This window comes from Medicago sativa, chromosome 5 (genome assembly GCF_051527215.1).
Source record: "Medicago sativa cultivar Bolivia chromosome 5, Bolivia_mono, whole genome shotgun sequence".
Taxonomy (NCBI): domain Eukaryota; kingdom Viridiplantae; phylum Streptophyta; class Magnoliopsida; order Fabales; family Fabaceae; genus Medicago; species Medicago sativa.
The window spans coordinates 17,700,064-17,720,005 of record NC_140753.1 but is presented as its reverse complement, the minus strand read 5'-3'; the positions used below and the strand labels follow the sequence as shown (position 1 = coordinate 17,720,005).

Below are 19,942 nucleotides of genomic sequence, written 5' to 3'. Positions count from 1 at the left end.
AAATTCTGAATATTTATAGGGACCATTTACTTAATTAACCCTTAATTTTATGAGAATAAACAAAAGTTTTTCTTGGAAAAGAGATTTTTTTAAAAAACAAGATTAAATAGGATAAAACTTTGTCTTTTTTGCTTATATTTTGGGACAAAGAAAATGAGTTTTTTTTGCTTATATTATGGGACGGAAGGAGTATAATTAATCTACAAGCGTTTCTGCACTTTTTTTTTTTAGCAAAAAGCGTTTCTGCCCTTAATAATATTAAAAAAATAATTAAATAATAAAATATTTTTTGTGAGTTTATCTCAGTTGGTAGTGACAATACATAATATATGTAAGGTCCGAAGTTCAAACCCCGATCACTATAAAAAAAGATTAATATTTATATTGACGGTGCAAGATTATTTTACACATGAATCTAATCATATCACATATAGTAGTGACATTGTCTTATGTTTGTTCCTAAAATATCTATATGATGATTTGATTGAATACATATGATAATATTTTGATGTATATACATTAAATTCATAATAAATATTTGACATATGTTGCATGCAGATTTGAGCGTGGAAAGGAAATTCAGTGACAATTATGGTATTCCCGGCAATACGAACTTCGTCCAAATTGTAACACGCGTTGCACATAAAAGACCACATTCCGCAGGCTGGTTCTACCTTGGCAGAAAGGTTTGGCTTTTTCGTTTTTCAGGTACGTTGTGTTTTTCGTCTTAGAAAATTTCGGGCTTATACATCACATATTAATAATTAGACTTAATTGTATTTTTAACTGAGTGAATAGGAAAAAAAAAACCTTGGAAATCGTAACTTTCGTTAAAACCTTCCGACTTTCAAGAAACTTCAAAATCTCCCTGAAATTGATAAACGTTAGTCAATTATCCCCTCCGTTTGTTTTGATTGTTAAACCCTATGATGTGGCTGTTAACTGTACACGTGACACCTCCACACGGGCTGGATGTCATGCCATGTCACAGGGGGTAATGAACTATTTTTTAATTATTTTTTGCTTTTTTTGTCAATTTTTTGTTGTTGCTTTTTTTTTTTTTGTCTAAAATTGGTGTGATTATAAAAATAGGCAAATAACCCCCTCAAATTTATCACTTATATGCAAATATCTCTCGCAAATTTAAAATTTATGTAGGAAATACCCCCTTAAATTTAAAATTTATATGCAAATATCTGTCTCAAATTTAAAACTTATGTACAAATACCCCCTTAAACAATGCTTGCACATTATCATGGTGATCGACACAACCATGAATACAACAGAGATGTTGGTCTTTATGAACATCACACTAAGACGGTTAGACCGCTCCCACATTTCATAAAGATCAACATCTTCCTGAAGGATAGCTTCGGTAACTGGAGTTGGTTCGTCTTTCCGAATAGCATAATCAATATCCATCCACCCTAAGTGAAGAAGAATTTTCTCCTTCCCCACTTTATAATTTTCACCCCTTAGTTCGGGAATTTCACACTTAAAATCAGAAAAATTGAGTAAATAGACAAAAAAAAAAAAACCCCCCGAAATTGTAGCATTCGTCAAAAACCCCCCTGACATTTAAGAAACTTCAAAAAACCCCCTAAAATTGTTAAACGTTAGTCAATTACCCCCCTCCGTTTGTTTTGGCAGTTAAACCATATGATGTTGCAAGTAAATGTACACGTTGCACCTCCACATTGGCTGAATTTTATGCCACGTCATAGGGGGTAAATGACTTTTTTTTTTTTTTTTGCTTTCTTCATCTTCTTCCTTCTACTTATTCATCATCTTCAACATCACTTTCATCAATGTTCATAAAAAATGCAGAATTTGTTTTAAGAAACAACAACTTATCAACAACATCATCATCATCTCATTACTTCACCTCCAACCACAATCAATGTCCATGATCCTAAACAATTTCAAGGTTTTCATCATCAAGGTTGGCACATTCTTTAGAAATTTCCTCTGCAAAATAATTGACAGCATGCAAAAAAAATATATGGTTGTTTACATTACTCAATAATTAACAGTATACAACATCACAACCACTTTGATGGTGTAAGTCTTCTGAATAGAGATGTTAGGCTTAGGGAACTGATGTAAGATTTTTCCTACACGTCATATAACTATGTACACGTGAGTATATATAGGATCGTTTCCACAGGGAGTTACGTTTAATCATAAGCATTTACACAATCGTTCACATTAAGGGTTTGGATATAATTTGTTTGTTTGCAACACTATATCCATATTTGACACTAAAGTAAAAACGAGAGGGGATCGAACTATTTCGCTTGCGGTATAAGATAACGAGCAAGCATAACAGCAGCAATCTCTCGATCGATTAACAGACTCTAGCTTTATAACCAATATTATTACAATCATTTCTACAATATCCTTCGTGTCCAAAGTGACATCGTTATTTCTAGGTTATCGTTTAAACATTCGTGTCCAAATTCCTTAAACGATAACAAAGTCGATCGGATAACTTAATCGACCGTGTCCAGCCTGATTAAGCATCCGAAAGCATTAAAATCTTGATTAAAAGTAATTATCAAAGGTTTACAAACTTGTCAAGAGTGATATAACATAAGATAGATTGTTATTCTAGTTCTAGATTCAAGAGTTTGTGTCCAAATCATCTTGAATCTCTTTGAAAGCATTAAAAGCAAGAATAACAACAATATTGAATCATATAGCTAGAACCATATATATTAAAAGATCAAAAGATTACATAATAGCTTGATTGTTACCTCAATACTACAAAGAAGGTTAGTTACATATAGACATGTAAACTAATGCAAGGAATGAAGGAAAGATGAAGATTCCATGCCAAGATCCTTGATGTCTCAATGAATCTAGGGTTGAATCTACTCCTTAATCTCTTGCTTTGTGTTTCTCTCTTTGAAATAGCTCTAACCTCTCTCTAGAAATGTGTAAAATGTTTTCAATGGAATAGTGAATACCTAAAAGAGAGGTAAAAATGCTATTTAAATGGCCTGTGTTTTTGCACCTGCGCTAATAGCGCAACTCACGCTAATAGCGTGGTAAGGCGGCCTATAATCTGGCCAATGGGAGCCTGCCACGTTGTTCTTGCCCTGCTGCTACGCTCCAGCCACGCTAATAGCGTGGCTCTCTGGAGCATTTACGCTAATAGCGTGAAATACGCTAATAGCGTAGCTCTTCAAACCCAGCTTCTGCTTCCACGCTCCAGGTACGCATATAGCGTAGCTCTCTGGACATTGTACGCTAATAGCGTGAAATACGCTAATAGCGTAGCTCTTCAAGAGTACTCCAGATCCACGCCCCAGGTGCGCTAATGGCGTATCCCTCTGGCATTGGGCATTTCTTCATCACGCCAATAGCGTAGGATACGCTAATGGCGTAGCTTCTTGAACTTTGACATTTCTTGCTCCTTGCTTGTAATTTCCTGCACAAAAAGGGTAGACTAAGGCTCAAAAGCATAAATGACATATTAACACAATATTTGGAGTTTTCCATAGAGAATCTTGCAAAACAAGTCACTAAAACGACTAAACTCCTATGCGAAATATATCACTTTTAAACACTTATCAAACTCTCCCCAACTTGGCTTTTTGTTTGTCCTCAAACAAATCAATTGAAAAGAAAACTAACAAGGCTTTGGACAAGGTTTTCAACATGGTGTCAAACAATTCAAAACAAAAATAAACAAATGGTGATTCAAAAATGATCGCGTGGACAAGCATGAAGTCCTCCGCTACTCTAGGTTCAAACTAAGAATGCGACAAATGTCCTAAGCACAAACTATACATCATAAACTTCAAGACGTAAACATAACTATCTATGAACCACACCTAACACACTTCTAAGAAAGTAAATGCAATATAATGATAACAATGAATGAGGTAATGAACACACATCCAACAATCATGCTAACATCCTATTTAAGTTAGGTGTCCATCCAAATATCGTCTCAAAAAGCATAAAAGCATGGATCAAAAGGTCTTGCAAGGGTTATAACTTGGCCGGGCTACAAAAGAAATGTCATATGTGGGGCAATTGATCAGAAAGCCTATCAAAGAGGAACATTTTTTTTTTTTTTGTATCACAACTTGAAATCCATATACTTCCCTACCAAGAATTAAAACCTTTGGTGATTAACAATCAAACTTATAACCTTGACAACTTATTTTATTTTTGATTTTTCACTTTCTTTTTCTTTTCTTTTCTTTTCTTTTTCAAATGTACAATTTTTTTTCCTTTGATTCAATGTTGTCAGGTTATTTTACAACTTCACCAGAACTTAACATATAATGCCTCCTTTTTCTCCCCAACTTGAATACAACAAAAACTCTAATTGAATGTTCCCCTATCCTAAGGCAAGGGACAAAGTACAAAAAGGTTAAGGGTTCAACAAAGTAAAAATATCAAAGTCCTATAAGATTCAACCATGAACTGGATTTTTGAAAAATTTCAGGCAAATTCAACAAGCATTGTGCTTATGAATATTGACAGTTCATGTTTGAGGACTTGATTCATTAGGCTCGGATTGGGGTATCAGATACTCGCTCTTCTCACAGGTAGGCTTTATGTGGTCAAGTAGGTTACTCTCAATTCAAAAAGTGCCTTGATCCTTTCCATGCTTTCAAACAATTCAAAATAATTATCAGATTTAACATAACTAAAACAAGTTAGACAGTGATTATTGGTCTCCAGCATATATACAACAGATTGAAGCTACCTCACATTTATGTTAAGTACTAAGTGGTTCAAAAATATTTATGTCTATGAAAAGAATTAAATGATATATATTTTGTGCAAAGTACAAGTTTCAAATTCTTATTAAAAACCTAGAATAAAAGAAAACCAATACCTTGGCCTTACGCTTTATCACAAGTAATATCATTATCACTCACCTGCTTTTGCTCAAACATGGCTCCATGGAGCACTTTAAGATTTATTGTTCATGAGCAATTTTCTTTTGAGAGACACAAGCAAGATGTAAACAAAAATTTCATCCAAAGCATAAGTTATTAAACCAAAAAAACTAAGTTATTAAACCATATAAAAAGTAACAAAGTAACAAATCAAGCACTAAAAACCACAGTGCTTGAAGAGTACAAAATACAACCAAAATAAACAGATGTTCCAACATGAAATAAAAACATAGAGTTATAAAGCAAAAAGAAAAACATCACTAAAAATCCAACAGATCACTGATCATCCTCTCCAGCATCATCCATATCAAGATCCTGGTACACATCATCATCATCACCCACGACTCCAGCATCATCAGGTGTCGCCTCATCATCAACAGCATCAGCCACCCCCACATAAGGAGTTGGCCTGCCCTCAGGCCAATGAACATAAGCCTGGTACTGCTCAGGAGTCATCACCGGGTACTCAGCATTTCCCGGATGCATGTGAGCATTGTAGAAGTCCTGGTGTATGCCCATGTTACTCCTCCAAATTGCTTCATTCTGGTCCATCAAGAAGCTATTCTGGTCCCTCACGTACTGGTTATGCATCTGCTGCTCCAGCATAAAGGTCTGCAAACCTGAAAAGTCAAAAGAACCAGCACCCTCAGATGGGCCACCTTCATCATCAGAGAAATGGTATTGGGCTGCCCTCAGCTCTGATTTCTCCCAAGTGCGAATATGAGAGTCAGTAATGGCCCCCTCAATATCCTCATCATAAGGTCCAGTAATGGCCACTCCATTGGCCTTCAGCAATCCCATAATCAAACCCGGGTAGAACAGTGCCACCTTCTTAGCACCAGTGGCAACTTTCAAAGCCACAGCCTTCATCTCATTAGCAATGATGCGAGCAATATCAACAGGCACTCCTTTCATAATGCACCAGATGAGTGGTAGAACGGCTTTTGGAGCATCGGAAGTATGGGCTCTAGGTAGGGCATTGTGGACAAGGAATTGGAAAACTAAGCGGGCAGTAGCGGTCATCTCCTTGGTAAGTGCATGCCTAATCTCTCCCTTGTCATTTTTGACAAAGAGCCTACCCTTGTTCATTATATCACGCTCAATTTGCTGATATTTCCAATTTCCTTGAGCGTTTCTCTTAGCATAGGTACACAAGGTGGGCATTGTGGGGTCCTCAGATGGCTCAAGGTTTAAGGCATTTCCAAGGAAATCATTGATTGCATCCCTATCAAAAGGGATTTGCTTTCCTCGGACATAAGAAGTCCAAGAGAAAGTCTCAGCAAGGGCTGCGGGTGAGGCATCAGGGACAGCATTACAATAGAACTCCCTGATTAGGTCGGTGTTAATCTCAGTTGCGGGCACCAGGAGTTTGGTCCATTTGCGACCGGTAAAAATGTGGAGCATGTCAGAGTGTTCGCCACCCGGTTGAATGTCAAAGGTTTTCTCGTGCCAGGTTTTGTACTGTGCCATCTTCTTAAACCTGGCAGAGTGGGCAGGGGTGGGGAAACGGTTTGGGATTGCAGGTGCAGCAGAGGAAGAGGCACCTTTGCCTCTAGGACGTTTAGTCCCGGTAGTTTTTTCAACATTTTTCGGTGCCATCTGCAACAAAACCAGGAAACACCAACATATTGCATAGAAAATATTAGCACAAACTACAATTGGTCATTTAAAAATATCAAAAATTTTGAAAATCTGGGCAAGTAAGAAGATCTACGCTATTAGCGCCTGCCACGCTAATAGCGAAATTTTTCTGGAAAAGTTGCGCTATTAGCGTAATTTTCGCTATTAGCGTAGCTCTTCGTACCTGCAATTTTCAAATTTTCAAAATCTTTGTTCCTGCAATTTCTCAGCACAATCCAGCATATTTCAACCCTAGGTTTCATCCTATGTCTCTAAAACACAATAGAATCATGAAAAGGAATCAGAATCACAACATTGGCACACAAATCATTCAAAACCCTTATTTTTCAAATTTACAAAATGGGTCAAAATCAAAAGATGAATGTTTGTTGCATGTGGGTTGTGATTATTGTTCCTTTTCCAACTGTTATCAATGAAGAACAGTCTCTATTCACAAATCAAAACTCTAACCCTAACCTAACCATCTCTAATCATGTCAAAAGCATGGTTTTTTTTTTTCAAATTTAAGAACAAAGATAGGAAGAGAAGATCAAACCTTGTTAATGCAGAGAGAAGCAACACAAATGCAAGAAGAAATGATGCAAAAATGGATGCTTGAACCAAAATGAAAAGTGGGTTTGATTTCTAGGGTTAGGGAATGGGAGAGAAGTTTTGATGTGTGGTTATGAGATAATGGACAAATGAAACCGTAAAAGGGGAAAAAGAGGGGTTGTGGGAAGTTATGGGGAGTTAATCCCCTGGGCCCACAAAATTTTTTTTCTCCCACGCCAAACTCACGCCAATAGCGTGGCTCTCTGGAGCTCTCACGCTAATAGCGCAAATTTCGCTATTGGCGTGAGGCTTCAGGATCAGTTTTTCAAAGTCTTTCATTTCTGCTGTTAATGTATATGTACTACTACTATATGCAATAACCATAAAAATACTTACAAAACTGGGTGTGCCTCCCAGCAAGAGCTTGTTTTACGTCCTTAGCTTGACGCATTTTGAAGAGATCATGGCTCGATTAGTGAAATCGTCGTCAAACACCGATCAATTTCACCACCGAAGTAGGGCTTAAGCCTTTGCCCATTAACAGTCCAGTTGGCTTTGGTGACTGGGTCCTCAAGTTCAACAGCTCCGTACGGTTTGACCTCTTTAACCATGAAAGGTCCGGACCACTTAGACTTCAATTTGCCCGAAAACAACCTCAGTCTTGAATTGAAAAGTAATACCATTTGTCCCGGCATGAATTGTCTCAGAGTGATCTTCTTGTCATGATACTTCTTGGTCCTTTCTTTGTAGAGCTTTGAAGATTCATAAGCTTGATTTCTCAATTCTTCAAGCTCATGCATTTGAACTTTTCTTCTTTCACCGGCTTTCTCTTGATCGAAGTTTAGGAACTTCAATGCCCAAAAGGCTTTATGTTCGAGCTCGACCGGTAAGTGACAAGATTTGCCATAAACCATTTGGAAAGGAGTGAGGCCTATAGGAGACTTGTATGCAGTCCTATATGCCCACAAAGCTTCATCAAGTTTAGCCGACCAATCCTTCCGAGATGTAGAGACCGTCTTCTCAAGTATTCGTTTGACCTCCCGGTTGGAAACTTCGGCTTGTCCATTCGTTTGCGGATGATACGGTGATGCTACTTTGTGCTTGACTCCATAATGATCTAGGGCCTTGGCAAGTTGTGTGTTGCAAAAGTGTGACCCTCCATCACTAATGAGAACTCTTGGTGTACCAAACCGGGTGAAAATATTCTTCTTTAGGAACTTCACCACCGTCTTGCTATCGGCTTTAGGCGATGCTACGGCTTCCACCCACTTTGACACATAATCAACAGCGACCAAGATGTACTCATTTGAATATGATGAAGGGAAAGGGCCAACAAAATCTATACCCCAACAATCGAACACTTCCACTTCAAGGATGAGTTGTAGAGGCATCTCATTTCTTTTTGACATTGATCCGGTTCTTTGGCATTCATCACAATGCTTGCAATGTAAGTTGGCATCTTTGAATAGAGTTGGCCAATAGAACCCGGATTGAAGTACCTTTGTGGCGGTTCTCTCCCCGTTGAAGTGACCTCCATAGGGCGAATTATGACATTGCCATAGGATCTTCTTTGCCTCTTCATCATCCACACACCTACGCAAGAGATTGTCCGCTCCAATTTTGAACAAGTAAGGCTCATCCCACACATAGTGGTTAGCATCATGAAGGAACTTCTTGCGTTGTTGCCATTCAAAATCTTCCGGAATGAACCCGGTTGCTTTGTAGTTCACCAAGTCGGCAAACCACGGTCTCACATTGATAGCTAGCAACCGTTCATCTGGAAATTCTTCACGAACCTCCGGTTCATTCTTGGTTACCTCATTGTTTGTCAACCTTGAAAGGTGATCAGCTACAAGATTCTCCGTGCCTTTCTTATCCTTGATCTCTAAGTCAAACTCTTGAAGCAACAACATCCACCGGATGAGTCTAGGCTTTGAGTCGGACTTAGTAAGGAGATACTTGATAGCTGCATGGTCAGTATAAACAACAATTTTGGAACCGACAAAGTAAGAACGAAATTTCTCCATTGCATATACTATTGCAAGTAACTCTTTTTCAGTTGTGGCATAATTGATTTGTGCCTCATTTAAAACCTTACTTGCATAGTGAATGGCATGGAAAATTTTGTCCTTACGTTGACCCAAGACCGCACCAACAGCATAATCACTTGCATCACACATTAATTCAAAATTTAAATCCCAATTAGGAGCAATGATTATTGGTGCGGTGGTCAACTTTTCTTTTAAAGATTCAAATGCATCAAGACATTCATTATCAAAAACAAAAGACTTATCTTTGTTGAGCAAGTTGCTCATAGGCTTTGCAATCTTTGAGAAGTCTTTGATGAACCTCCGGTAGAACCCGGCATGACCAAGAAAACTCCGCACACCTTTGACATTTACCGGTGGAGGAAGCTTTCCTATGACATCGACCTTTGCTTGGTCTACCTCGATACCCTTAGCAGAAATCTTATGACCAAGGACAATGCCCTCGGTAACCATGAAGTGACATTTCTCCCAATTGAGCACCAAGCTAGTTTCAATACACCGCTTCAGCACGGTATCCAAGCTATTCAAACACGTATCAAATGACGAACCGAAAACTGAGAAATCATCCATGAACACCTCCATGCATTTTCCAATAAGTTTGGAGAAGATTGCTTGAACACACCGTTGAAAAGTTGCGGGTGCATTACACAAGCCAAATGGCATTCTTCGATAAGCAAAAATACCAAAGGGGCAAGTGAAAGCCGTCTTCTCGTGATCATCTGGATTCATGGCGATTTGATTGTAACCGGAGTAACCATCTAAGAAGCAATAAAAGGACTGACCGGAGAGTCTTTCAAGCATTTGATCCATGAAGGGCAAGGGGAAGTGATCCTTCCTTGTTGCTTGATTGAGTCTTCTATAATCTATACACATCCTCCATCCGGTGACGGTTCTAGTTGGGATCAACTCATTTTTATCATTAGTGATCACCGTCATTCCTCCTTTCTTGGGAACTACTTGAACCGGGCTTACCCAAGCACTATCCGAGATAGGATAGATCATGCCGGCTTCAAGTAACTTCACTACTTCCTTTCGCACCACCTCTTTCATGTTTGGATTCAAGCGGCGTTGCGGTTGTGCTACCGGCTTAAAGTTTTCTTCCATCATGATCTTGTGCATACAATAAGATGGACTTATCCCTTTCAAGTCGGATAACTTCCACCCTATCGCTTCCTTGTTGGCCTTGAGAACCTCTACCAACTTGGTTTCATCATTGATGGACAAGGAGCTACTAATGATCACCGGTTTTGTACCATCTTTCTCAAGAAAAACATACTTCAAATTAGATGGTAAAATTTTTAATTCTACCTTGGTGTCATCAACTTTGGCTTCTTCCTTGGATTCTTCTTTCAAATCTTCAAGTATGGCTTGATTAGGAAGAACCTCCTTCAAGGAATCTAGCTCCTTTAAACACTCTTCAATGGCACTTGCTTCGTCTTCATCAATAGCATTGAGTGCGTCCACCAAAGCACTCTCAAGGGGTGTTCTATTGTGCACTTGCTTCCGAGTAGTCAAGATGACTTCTTCGGTAGCATCCATTTTGAAACATGCACCCTTGTCTTTCGAGTACTTCAAAGCTTCTCGGATGTTGAAGGTAACCTCTTCATCATTTACCTTGACCTTCATGATATTATCATCAAGATCAATCATCATCCGAGCCGTTTGCATGAAATTCCTTCCCATTAAGATAGGCACATCCTCATCTTCTTCGACATCCATAACCACAAAATCAGCCGGAAAAATAAATTTGTCCACTTTTACAAGAACATCTTCGGCCATACCTAGTGGTTTTGCAAAGGATTTGTCGGCCAATTGCAACATCATCCTAGTCCGCTTTATACAAAGGTCACCAACTCTTTTGGCAACGGACAAAGGCATGAGATTGATGCTTGATCCAAGATCAAGTAGTGCTTTACCTACACGTGTTGTGCCAATAGCTACCGGTAGAGTGACTCTTCCCGGATCTTGCTCTTTCTTAGGCAACGTTCTTTGAATAATAGCACTACAATTGGCATCGATTTGGATCGTCTCTTCATCGTTGATTCTTCTTTTCTTGGAAAGGATATCTTTCATGAACTTCGCATAGACCGGCATTTGCTCCAAGGCTTCCGAGAATGGTATATCAATTTGTAACTTCTTGAAGAGTTCAAGAAACCTTGTGTATTGCCGCTCTTTGTCTTTCTTCGATGGAGCATGCGGGTATGGTAAGCGTTGAGCCACCACTTGCTTCTCAACTACTTGTTTCTTCCCTTTATCTTTCCCCACATCTATCATCTTCCTCTCCATCTCTTCTTGTTCTACTAGATCTCTTTTTTGATTTTTTTCTTTTTCAACTAAAACATCTTTATTCTTTATATACACTTCCTCCTCTATCTCTACACTATCCTCCTCAAACAACTTTTTGTCCTCCTCAATGACAACTTCATCATCCTTCTCTTTAACAACAATATCATCACCTACCCCTATACCTACTACTCTCCCACTCCTTGTAGCTATAGCTTTTAACTACTATGCCTTGTGGTGCTCCTTAGGATTTGGTTGAGTGTTAGCGGTGAAAGCTCCACCTTGCGGAGGACCTTGAGCCATTTGTTGAGCTAACTGACCAACTTGCGTTTCAAGGCCTTTGATGGACGCGTCGGTGTTTTTCTGGTTAGCCATGGACACTTGCATGAATTGTTTCAAGACCTCCTCGGTGCTTTGGGAATTATTTGGTTGTTGGGGGTTATTTGGTGGTGGATTTTGGTATTGATTGTTGTAAGGTTGTTGGTAGTAGTTTGATGGTGGATATTGATAGTTATTGTTGTACGGTGTTCTCCAAGGTCTTTGGTAGTTTTGATTGGCCGGATACCTTCCTTGAGAATTGGAAGTACCCGGATTTTGGGATTGTTGTGAGGTTCCGGCTTGATGTGGTTGGTTAGGCCTTTGTTGGTTTCCCACATAGTTGACCTCTTCCTCTTCAAATGAACCGGGTTCGGGACAATAGCCGGTTGGATGATCCCCCGTACATAGTCCACAAGTATAGACTTGAGCGGTTCCTCCTTCTTGCTTGAGAGATTCAAGAATTTGTTTAGGCAAAGCTTTCATCTCCTTTTGCATAGCTTCTACTTGTTGAGTGAGAAGCTTATTTTGAGCTAAGACCGCATCATTTGCCTCAAGTTCAAGAATACCGGCTTTCCTTTGATTAGGATTCCGATTGTGAGAAGATTTTCTTGTGTTGAGCGCCATTTGGTTGATGATTTTGACAGCATCAGCTGGGTTTTTCATAGCAATAGAACCTCCAGCACTTGCATCTAGCATCGTCTTGGACATATCTTGAAGCCCTTGACGAAAAAGATATAGTTGCATTTGGCTATCAAATCCATGCTTTGGACAATTCCTTAGCAATGATTTATAGCGCTCCCAAGCTTCACAAAGAGTCTCACTTTGGCCTTGAGCAAAAGTTGTAATTGAAGTTTTAGCCTCAAGATGCCTATCCTCCGGAAAGAACCGTTCTTGAAATGCTTTCTCTAACTCACCCCAATTTTCCATCAAAGAAGTTGGTTGATCAAGATACCACTCCTTAGCCTTCCCGATCAAAGAATGAGGGAACAATTGCACAAACACACCTTCTTCCTCATCTTCTTTCATACCAAGTGTACCGGCGGTAACATAAAAGTTGGTTAAATGCTTATATGGATCCTCATGATCCATACCGGTAAACTGGTTATGAGTAATCAAGTTAATCAACCCCGACTTCAGCTCAATTGACTTGGCATGACGATTGCCAAGATTAGCTAGCCTCCTCGGACTAATCCACATAGGTAAAGCATTCTCATTATCATTTTCCTGAGCCATGACTACTTCTTCTTCACTCTTCGGAGATGAATGTGGTGAAGAATGTGAAGAATCACCAAGTGAAATAGTATGCACCGAACCTGACGGAGAAGGAATAAAAAGTAAAGATTCCGGCTGAGCCAGCCTGGCTAATCTCCTAGCTTCCTTTGCTTGCTTTCTAAGTAACCTAGCAGTTTTCTCAATTTCTGGATCAAATTGTAGGTCTCCTTTATCAACGGTACCTCGCATAAACAAAGTTCACCAAGACTATACCAGGTGGTTAGCATAAAAAATAATGAATGACATAAGTGTATAAGTATATGCATGAAAGAATTTTGTGCAAAATTGACTTAACATGACAAAATTGTTTCAATACTTATGATAAAAATTTCCGTTACTCCCCGGCAACGGCGCCATTTTGATGTAAGATTTTTCCTACACGTCATATAACTATGTACACGTGAGTATATATAGGATCGTTTCCACAGGGAGTTACGTTTAATCATAAGCATTTACACAATCGTTCACATTAAGGGTTTGGATATAATTTGTTTGTTTGCAACACTATATCCATATTTGACACTAAAGTAAAAACGAGAGGGGATCGAACTATTTCGCTTGCGGTATAAGATAACGAGCAAGCATAACAGCAGCAATCTCTCGATCGATTAACAGACTCTAGCTTTATAACCAATATTATTACAATCATTTCTACAATATCCTTCGTGTCCAAAGTGACATCGTTATTTCTAGGTTATCGTTTAAACATTCGTGTCCAAATTCCTTAAACGATAACAAAGTCGATCGGATAACTTAATCGACCGTGTCCAGCCTGATTAAGCATCCGAAAGCATTAAAATCTTGATTAAAAGTAATTATCAAAGGTTTACAAACTTGTCAAGAGTGATATAACATAAGTGATGAAGTTGTTTTGCATCAAAAACAAGATAAGTATTTGTATCGTCTCCACAGGGATTAGTGCGACATCACGGATAGTTCAACATCAATTATCATTCTAAGTAAAAAGGGTGATTGTTTGTTTGAATTTACAACTATGTTAACTAAATGCAAAAAGTAAAAGATGAGATTAATAAGGATTGAAACTTGTTAGGAGTAGCGTTTCTTAACCAAGCGTCACACATAAACTAATGATCCATACGAATTCTAGCTTTATAAACAACATTATCACAATCAATTCTAAACTATCCTTCGTGTCCAAAGCGATATAATTAATTCTAAGGTATCGTTTAAACATTCGTGTCCAAATCCCTTAAACGATAACAAAGTCGATCGAATAACCTAATCGACCGTGTCCAGCCTGATTAAGTATCCGAAAGCATTTAACTCTTGATTATGGTGATTATCACAAGATTAACAAACTTGTCAAGAATGATATAACCTAAGATATATTGCTACTCTAGCTCTAGATTCAAGAGTTTGTGTCCAAATCATCTTGAATCTCATTGAAAGCATTAACACAAGAATAACAACAATATTGAATATAAATTGCTAGAATCATATTTTGCAAGATCAAAAGATTACATGTTAGCAAGAATCAAGTACCTCTCATCCTAACAAAGAGTGTTTAGCTACACATCATCATGGAAGCCTTGCAAGGATGGATTGAAAAGGAAGGATTCATTACACCTTGTGATGTCTCACAAAGGAAGAAGAATCCAACTTCCAAAATCACTCTCACTCTATATGCACTAGCCCTATTTCTCTCTCTAAGAATGCTATAAAAATATCTAATGGAATAGTCAATATCCTGAAAGAGAAGTAAAAGTGTTATTTAAAGGGGCTGAACTTTTGCACCTACGCTAATAGCGAAATCCACGCTATTAGCGAAGTAGGTCGGCCTATTTGGTGGCCAATGAGATTCTGCCACGTTGGTCCTTGGGCCCTGCTTCGCCCAAATTACGCTAATAGCGTGGTTCACTGGAGCATTTACGCTAATAGCGTAGATCACGCTAATAGCGTATTTCTTCATGACTTCTTCTTGGCTTCGCTCCAGATACGCTAATAGCGTATCTCTCTGGACCTTGACACTTCATTGAACACGCTAATAGCGTAGAATACGCTATTAGCGCCATTTCTTCAAGCTTGCTGGACAGCTTCTGCCATTTTGCACTTTTTCATGATTTTTGGTCTTTGATCAGTGTCTTGAGGCTAATTCCTGCACAAAAAGATAGAGTAATGATAAGTAAAGCGTAATAAGGTATTTAACACTTATTTCTCGGCTTTTCCTTCAATTACTTGCAAAGCAAGCAACACAAAGTGCTTAAAATATAACATGAAATTAACACTTTTATGACACTTATCACACTCCCCAACTTAACTCTTTGTTTGTCCTCAAACAAAGGATTGAAAATCAAACAAGTTAATGACAAGACACAAGTACAAAAGGCTTTGAAAACTTTTTCAGATGAATGATTCAAAATGAATGCGCGGGCAAGGCTAAGCTTCCAACTAATTTAGAATTCTACTACTAATATGAGATGAGTCCTATGTACAAAGTTCATGCCAAATATTTCAAAACAATAATATATTTATTAACAAACCACACCTAACACACTTCTATGAAAGTAGATAAACAATTGAAAACATAAAAATGAGGGCTATGAACACACATCCGGCAATCAAGTTAACATTCCAATCAAATTATGTGTCCATCCAAATATCATTTCAAAATGCATAAAAACATGGATCAAAAGGTCTTTGAGGGTTATAACTTGGCTTGGCTACAAAAGAAATGTCATATGTGGGGCAATTGAAATCAAAAAGCCTATCAAAGAGGAACATTCCTTGTATCAACCATTAAAATCCACAATCTTTCCTACCAATCATTACAAACCCTTGGTGCTTAAATATGACAAACTTTGATCTTGACAACTTATTTTCTTTTTGGATTTTTCTTTCTTTTTCTCTTTTTCTTTTTCTTTTCATGTACACATTGTTTTTCTTTTCTTTTTGTATTTACAACAACATGTTGTCTTGATCAAAGATAAAATTACACCATTATACTTGACATAAGATTTACATCTACCTTCTCTCCCCAACTTGAATCAATATACCCTATTTGAATGTTCCTTTACTCTAAGGCAAAAGGGACAATAAAACAATGAAATTTTAGGGTTCAACAATTAAAAACATATCAGAGTCTTAAAGTGTGTCAAGAATGAACTGGATTTTTAAAACTTCAAGGGCAAATTCATCAAGCATTGTGCTTATGAATTGACAGTTCATAATTGAGGACTCCGATTCATTTGGCTCAAGTGGGTTAGCAAATACTCACTCTTCTCACAAGGTAGGCTATTTGTGGTCAAGTAAGTTTCACTCATAAACAAAAATATGCCTTGATCACTTCCATGCCTTCACACAATTTAAAATAATTATTGGATTTAACATAAAACAACCGAGTTAAACAATGAATACCGGTCTCCTTGCATATGTACAAACATTTGAGGTTTCCTCACTTTTAGCTAGTACTAAGTGGTTCACAAACAAACATATTATTGCGAAGAACTAAATGAAATGAAATTTGCACAAAGTACTCGTTCCATATTCGAGTAAAAACCTAGAAAAACTGGAAACTTGTACCTTGGCTTTGCGCTTTTACCATAATTATGTATCATTACCAATCATCTGAGATTTGAGAATGAAGCAAGAGTGATACAAATGAAGCTTCCATGATTTTCAAAATAAAAAGAAGTACTTAATCAACAAAAAATGCTAACACATTATTCAACATAAAACATAGTACTAATAAAACAAAATATGAGTCCATGTGCCAAAATGAAACAAACAACAGAAGCAAACTAGTGTTGAAAGGTATCAAGAAAGAAAACAAAAAACCAAACCATGCTTGCTCGCAATTGCGAGCTGATCTACTCGCAGTTGCGAGTTATGACCATATGCTCGCAGTTGCGAGCTGATTTTACTCGCCATTGCGAGTTGTGTCAGTTCAGGATTCTGCTCTCTGTTTAACTTCTATTTTTGCTGTTGTGATGCATGCACCTGACTCCTAGACTTATTATGCATTTAAAACAGTAAATAAACTCACAAAATTGGGTTGCCTCCCAACAAGCGCTTGTTTAACGTCGTTAGCTCGACGCCTTTTTCGTTAGGGCGGCCAAAATGAGACGGACAACACATCATCCTTTGAAACCCTACGCTTTGGGAGGAATTCCATGAACTTTAGGTACAGCTGATGTGGAGTCCATGACCTCCTGAACTTTGGTTTGAACAAGGCGCAAATTTCATCAATGACCCGGTAAATTTCAGCCTTGCTCACTTTCTTCCCCTTTTGTTCAAATGTTTCTTCCTTGCTAAGTAACCGTTCCTCTACCACCTCTATCACTTCTCCATTATCAACAGTGTTGGCCACTTCAATATTTGACCTTTCTTGAGGAAGTTCGTCTTTGTGTGGTGCACCACATTCTTCTAATGTTGTAACTTCCTCATTTTGAACAACAACTTCTTCAACAATCTCTCCGACTCTCTCAAACATATTTGGATTATTTTCTTGTTCTCGAAGAATGGATTGATTGTTGGCTTGGTTATCCATGATTTGTGCTTGAATCAACTCAAGTTGAAGTGATAAATTCTTCAATCTTTGGCTGGTATCTTGCATGTTTATCATGGATTGTTGCATGAAGATGTTCAAAGTATTTTCTATCACCGAATATCTCTCATCTTCATAAGAACATTGTTGATATTGTTGATAGGATTCATACTTGGGTGGAGTATAGAAGTTGTTATAACCATGATCAGCCATGATTTTGTCTAGGTGATGATCTGAAACGGAAACAACTAACAAGAAACTTTTCTTTGTTTATCAAAGAGGGGTTAGTGGTAACAACTATTAAGTAAAAAAAAATATTTACGAATTATGTACAAATGCTTAAAATGATAAATCAATCGTTCTATCTACGATATCTAAACACCAATCCCCGGCAACGGCGCCATTTTGATGAAGTTGTTTTGCATCAAAAACAAGATAAGTATTTGTATCGTCTCCACAGGGATTAGTGCGACATCACGGATAGTTCAACATCAATTATCATTCTAAGTAAAAAGGGTGATTGTTTGTTTGAATTTACAACTATGTTAACTAAATGCAAAAAGTAAAAGATGAGATTAATAAGGATTGAAACTTGTTAGGAGTAGCGTTTCTTAACCAAGCGTCACACATAAACTAATGATCCATACGAATTCTAGCTTTATAAACAACATTATCACAATCAATTCTAAACTATCCTTCGTGTCCAAAGCGATATAATTAATTCTAAGGTATCGTTTAAACATTCGTGTCCAAATCCCTTAAACGATAACAAAGTCGATCGAATAACCTAATCGACCGTGTCCAGCCTGATTAAGTATCCGAAAGCATTTAACTCTTGATTATGGTGATTATCACAAGATTAACAAACTTGTCAAGAATGATATAACCTAAGATATATTGCTACTCTAGCTCTAGATTCAAGAGTTTGTGTCCAAATCATCTTGAATCTCATTGAAAGCATTAACACAAGAATAACAACAATATTGAATATAAATTGCTAGAATCATATTTTGCAAGATCAAAAGATTACATGTTAGCAAGAATCAAGTACCTCTCATCCTAACAAAGAGTGTTTAGCTACACATCATCATGGAAGCCTTGCAAGGATGGATTGAAAAGGAAGGATTCATTACACCTTGTGATGTCTCACAAAGGAAGAAGAATCCAACTTCCAAAATCACTCTCACTCTATATGCACTAGCCCTATTTCTCTCTCTAAGAATGCTATAAAAATATCTAATGGAATAGTCAATATCCTGAAAGAGAAGTAAAAGTGTTATTTAAAGGGGCTGAACTTTTGCACCTACGCTAATAGCGAAATCCACGCTATTAGCGAAGTAGGTCGGCCTATTTGGTGGCCAATGAGATTCTGCCACGTTGGTCCTTGGGCCCTGCTTCGCCCAAATTACGCTAATAGCGTGGTTCTCTGGAGCATTTACGCTAATAGCGTAGATCACGCTAATAGCGTATTTCTTCATGACTTCTTCTTGGCTTCGCTCCAGATACGCTAATAGCGTATCTCTCTGGACCTTGACACTTCATTGAACACGCTAATAGCGTAGAATACGCTATTAGCGCCATTTCTTCAAGCTTGCTGGACAGCTTCTGCCATTTTGCACTTTTTCATGATTTTTGGTCTTTGATCAGTGTCTTGAGGCTAATTCCTGCACAAAAAGATAGAGTAATGATAAGTAAAGCGTAATAAGGTATTTAACACTTATTTCTCGGCTTTTCCTTCAATTACTTGCAAAGCAAGCAACACAAAGTGCTTAAAATATAACATGAAATTAACACTTTTATGACACTTATCAATAAGATAGATTGTTATTCTAGTTCTAGATTCAAGAGTTTGTGTCCAAATCATCTTGAATCTCTTTGAAAGCATTAAAAGCAAGAATAACAACAATATTGAATCATATAGCTAGAACCATATATATTAAAAGATCAAAAGATTACATAATAGCTTGATTGTTACCTCAATACTACAAAGAAGGTTAGTTACATATAGACATGTAAACTAATGCAAGGAATGAAGGAAAGATGAAGATTCCATGCCAAGATCCTTGATGTCTCAATGAATCTAGGGTTGAATCTACTCCTTAATCTCTTGCTTTGTGTTTCTCTCTTTGAAATAGCTCTAACCTCTCTCTAGAAATGTGTAAAATGTTTTCAATGGAATAGTGAATACCTAAAAGAGAGGTAAAAATGCTATTTAAATGGCCTGTGTTTTTGCACCTGCGCTAATAGCGCAACTCACGCTAATAGCGTGGTAAGGCGGCCTATAATCTGGCCAATGGGAGCCTGCCACGTTGTTCTTGCCCTGCTGCTACGCTCCAGCCACGCTAATAGCGTGGCTCTCTGGAGCATTTACGCTAATAGCGTGAAATACGCTAATAGCGTAGCTCTTCAAACCCAGCTTCTGC

General features: G+C 37.9%; 2 protein-coding genes across 2 annotated transcripts in view; one reads left to right on the top strand and one right to left on the bottom strand.

Annotated features, from left to right (window-relative positions):
- Positions 1 to 19,942, top strand: part of LOC146920664 (uncharacterized) — a 56,783-nt gene that overhangs the window by 24,903 nt on the left and 11,938 nt on the right. Inside the window, exons 7-9 of the mRNA XM_085711186.1 lie at positions 559 to 623; positions 956 to 994; positions 5,422 to 5,431. Of these exons, the coding sequence (XP_085567312.1) occupies positions 559 to 623; positions 956 to 994; positions 5,422 to 5,431 (114 nt within the window). The remainder of the gene's footprint in view (positions 1 to 558; positions 624 to 955; positions 995 to 5,421; positions 5,432 to 19,942) is intronic.
- LOC146920665 (uncharacterized) lies at positions 14,816 to 18,510 on the bottom strand. The gene is made up of 2 exons (XM_085714097.1): positions 17,019 to 18,510; positions 14,816 to 15,131 (listed from the first exon to the last, which is right to left on the bottom strand). Exon 1 carries the CDS (start codon positions 17,730 to 17,732, stop codon positions 17,079 to 17,081), a length of 654 nt encoding a protein of 217 aa, XP_085570223.1. The 5' UTR covers positions 17,733 to 18,510; the 3' UTR covers positions 14,816 to 15,131; positions 17,019 to 17,078.

Excerpts from the sequence above, each read along its gene's own strand:
- LOC146920665 (XM_085714097.1), bottom strand. The coding sequence starts at position 17,732 with ATGGCTGATCATGGTTATAACAACTTCTATACTCCACCCAAGTATGAA.